This window comes from Pteropus alecto, unplaced genomic scaffold (assembly GCF_000325575.1).
Source record: "Pteropus alecto unplaced genomic scaffold, ASM32557v1 scaffold10, whole genome shotgun sequence".
NCBI lineage: Eukaryota > Metazoa > Chordata > Mammalia > Chiroptera > Pteropodidae > Pteropus > Pteropus alecto.
Genome location: NW_006431210.1, coordinates 4298389 through 4302824, shown reverse-complemented (window position 1 = coordinate 4302824; position 4436 = coordinate 4298389). Strand labels below are relative to the sequence as shown.

At 39.8% G+C, this 4436-nt stretch overlaps 1 protein-coding gene across 14 annotated transcripts in view; it reads right to left on the bottom strand.

Annotated features, from left to right (window-relative positions):
* Positions 1-3546, bottom strand: part of RBMS3 (RNA binding motif single stranded interacting protein 3) — a 631961-nt gene extending 628415 nt beyond the window's left edge. For 11 of the 14 annotated variants that reach the window (XM_025039137.1, XM_015597377.2, XM_025039114.1 and 8 more), the window contains exon 1: positions 2745-3001. In XM_025039137.1, the coding sequence (XP_024894905.1) occupies positions 2745-2819 (75 nt within the window). In that variant the 5' untranslated portion in view covers positions 2820-3001. Of the gene's footprint in view, positions 1-2744; positions 3250-3372 lie in introns of those variants that run through there. The other 3 variants (XM_006905714.3, XM_015597384.2, XM_015597374.2) reach the window with 3 other exon arrangements.
* Positions 3547-4436: the final 890 nt, after the last annotated feature.

Genomic DNA, 4436 nt, shown 5'->3' with positions numbered 1-4436 from the left:
GCAGGTTTGCATTTTCTGAATAAATACAATAATAAACATTTCAGTTCTTTAAAGTCCCATGAAGATCTCCCACCCAAAACTAATGTCAGCAAATAACTTTTGTGGATTAGTAGAAAACACCTGATTTTAGAGAACAATTTAAGGTATGATATCACTGGAGTATGATTTTTGTTGTCAACCATAGAATTCTATTTTTATCAACCATAAATATTCTTTATATATCAGCATCATTTTAAATAGCTACAATTTAAAAATAAGATTATAACTACAAGTCAAGGCTAGAACACAGTGGATTTCATGAATTCCACCTAGACTTACTAATAGATATAAACAGCAGGCATTTCCTTCAAAATTATTATGTTTTATTTTGAGATATAAGTGAAAAGAAGGCAAAAACTGATACTGAAATAACCCAGTGGTTTTCATACTTTACTGGGACATGGTAGTACTTTTTTTATATAGTATTAATACCGTCAGAAGGTCTCCACCTTTTAAAATATGATTGATTGCACATTGACCCTTTTTCCCATTCCTTGTGTGCCCAAGTTTCAAAACAGGGCTTATTTTCAGATCTTCAGCTTCCAGGAATGTTATTAATGTCTGTCATTTCAGAGCCGCCATAACAATATTCGACAACGTCACAGCACTGTAGAAATTTTACAACATAATAATTAATATGAACTCCCCTGATAGCCAAAGTAGCTGATCTTATATTCCCTACCACCCTGATCTGATTACCCCAATATCAGCTTAGGTCGCCTAATGGATCTAACTTCTTAAAAAATGTTCCAGAAGTTGATGGCTTTGACTAGCTTGAAAGTAACAAGATCCAGATGCCGCCTGTCTACACAACACTAAACTACAGAGGACCCCGAAACAGCTTTTTTTTCAAAACTCTCTCTATATTTTTTAGCCTCTGCTCTCTTCCCTCACCACTACACTTTCCCTCTTTACCCCAGTCTCTCTCTCTCTCTCTCTCTCTCACACACACACACACACACACACACACACACACACGCACGCACGCACTTTCCACCAGTATAGCTCATCCAGCATCCTGTGTCTTTAATATAATGCGCATGACATTATTTCCTGCTATTAATAGGTTTAAAAAAAATCTCAAGCAGAAAAGCAATTATTCCATTCATTGTGATCTAAAGTTTCTTTTCTGAATAGACTTCATAGTAGAAAACAATGACTAAAAAGAAAGTGTGAATTTTGAAACATTTGGAAAAATTTAGCCAAATGAGTCAAAGGGATGGAATGTTCGATATGTTTCATGCAACCTTTTAGTTTGTTGTTTTTGTTTCTTTGGGGGATGAGAAATGACTATAAATTTCCCCTTTTTAACTTGTCCTTGCTTTGCCATTTCCTTGAGGAAGGCAGGCAGCGTTCTTTACCCAATCTCCAAAGAGTTAAAGCTCAAGGCACTGGAGCAGAAGGGCTGGTCTATTTAAGCAGCAGCAGCACAAACTAAATGCTCACAAAGGCAAAAAGCAATGTGAGTCGACCTTGGAGGGGCAGGGCGAATCAGAGAGCAATGGAAAAAGGCAGGAAAAAAAACCCCAACAATCTTTAATATGATATAGAAAGTCTGCTGCCTGGTCTGGTTCACAAATATGCATTGTTTGATGAGACAAAATAAATGAGAGATAACTACAGCATGAATTACCAAACCCTAATCACATCAATGAGTCCTGGTGACAGCACAGATCACTCAGGCACGCCTTGTTCACTCTCAGCATATTTATTTATTAAGAAGACTGCGAGGTCTGGCTAACATAATACAAAATAATATCATCTGTAAAGAAATATAATCCATGCATTCAAGGTAGGAACTCTACCAACATTTTTTTCACCCCAAATCATGTCCAATTTATTTGACAAATTGGAGCAGTGATTTCACACCTGAGTCTTTCATGTCTGAACTGCAGGATAAAGTTCATGGTTGGCACTGCCCACTGCTTAGTTACTGTGGGCTTGCCACTGGCCCCCTAATGCTCATTTGAGCACACACATAAAGCCTAAACTATTTAACTGATTCATGTCCAATTACCATCAGTTAGATTTCATCCTATTTCAAGACCCAGGCCTCCTGACGGCAGCCAACGCAGAAAAACGGAGCTTATAAAAAAGTAAAAGACACCTATTGTAAAGATCCAAAATTCAGTCTCTAGCATCCTGATCATCCTCATTATAACATAAAATATGTAAGGCAAATAAAAAAAAAATGCACCCAAACAAACTCCAAGAGACTTTAGTTAGCTGTCTACCTTCCACACCTTTCTTTCATTCTCTAGTCTGCGATTAAAAGTTTGAGTTGCCCCCACCCTGGTGTGTCCTATCCAGTGGGAAAAACCCTCTTTGAGCCACAAAGAAAGAACAGCCCCTGAAAAGCCCCTGAAATTGGATTCTTGTGCCTCATAATCACCGTTAGGGTCTCCTTTCTAACAACCCTGCCCATCTGCAAAGGACTTTACAGATTTCAGGAACATTTATGCTGCCAAATAACAACAAAGGAACCGGAGTGAAACTATTATCTTTCCGTGAAGAGAAAGCCACAATTCGGGCTTGCTTTCTTCCTCTATTCTCCTCCGCCTCATTAACTCTATTGGTATGTTACTAATTTCAAAGAAGCAGGAAGAGGTGATAGGGTTTAAATATTAATTCACATGCCTGTCCGTTTCCCATCCCAAGTGCAAAAGGATACTACGCTGATTGCCAGACTGTGGGTCGAGCCATACCTTGGTTTGGAGATAATGAGGATAGTAGTAAGTGTACTGGGGGTACATTTGTGGCTGATCCAGGCGTTTGCCCATGTAGCTGGAATCTTTATCTCCGAGGCAGGGAACTGGATGACAGGGTATAGTGCCCCAGGCCGAGCTTCCTCTTAAACCACTATTCCTGACAGTCCCGATGACTGATGAGGCTTCCTTTGAGATTCCCCGTCTTCCACCACTCGCTAGTTCCAACACAGCAAGAAAATAAAAAAAAAAAAAAGAAACACACGGAAAAAAGGAGAGGGGGATCGGTAGGAAAAACCCACACACAGCTTCCCCAGATCTGCCTTCCCCCTGCTGCCGGGGGTCCACTTGGGATGAGGCAGTTTGTTCTCTACCAGGCTGTCTGTAGTGATGTCAACTGCCAGCGTTTGTAAAGTGGAAAAAAAAAAAAAAATCAAAGTCCTTTTAGCATAACTCCGAATCCTTGCAGATCAGCTTCCTGTCTCCTGTTTGTCTCTTTCCTTACCTTAAAGAAAAGGAAAATAAAAAGAAAGAAAGAGAAAGGAATAAGAAAAAGGAAAAGGAAAACAAAAAAAAAGTGAAAGAAAAAGAAAGGGGAAAAGAAAAAGAAAAAGGAAAAAAAAAAAACCTTGCACAGCTTAGTTGCTGCTGTCTCCCTCCCAGAGTGACATGGTGTTCAGGGTTTGTCCTGTCCTTTCATTCACTTCCCCTCCTTCCAGCCGGTGGGTGGAACCGAGAGAGCCTCTCCAGGGAGCAGCGTACGCAGTCCAGAAGGCTGCAGTATTTCCTCCAAGAAAAAAAAAAAAAAAGGCTGCTTCAACCCCTGCTGCAAGCAAAGTTCCGATTCCCTCTGCTGGCTATCTCGAATAGCAAAGCGATTTTTACAGCAAAGCTGCTGCCGCTGGAACTGAACCCAGGGAACTCAGATGCGGGAGGTGGATTATTTCTTATCCTCCCTTCCATCTACTCCACAGAAGAGCTGCTTTCTTTTCTTTTCGTGCCAAGTTTAAAGGTAAGCCACATGGCTAAACGAAACACTGAAGACCATGGGAGGGAAGAGAGGATGAAGAGAGGCAGGAAGTAAAAGGGAAAAAATAAAATAAAGGCAGAGGGACTAACCTTGTTGGAGAAATACAAAAAGTGTGTCCCAGACGCTTCCCAAACCTGTTAACACACTAAAGCCAGATGAATCCAAGATCTGGTTTAGAAACTAACCTTTTACCTCTTGGAGGACATGGAGGACGCTAACTATTGAAGAAATTTTAGTCTACACCAGGACTACTATTAACCAGCCGTGCATCGCAGATCACAATGACCGACTGGTCGCTGCAGAAATAATTATTCTTATCATTACATCCATTTTGTAAAAATCAAAAAAGATGTTCCCTAGAGTTTATGAACTTCTTTATAAATAAAATCACTGGTTCTCTCATTGTCTATCTCTTTATGATTATTTTGATTCATGGATGCTATAATCGCTTTACTGATATCATCACACACACAAAAGGAACAAAAATCATAATTACTTGGCAGAGTTTTTCCTTACCAAGAATAAGTAATATTCTGACATGTCTATCAGCTGCTACATTATAATACAAATTGTTTCCAAGAAAATATATTTCCTTAAAGGGTCCCTTTTTAAGGCGGGCGAGACTAAAATTAGATGTGCCAGCTGTGTTTTGCTGTGAGTGC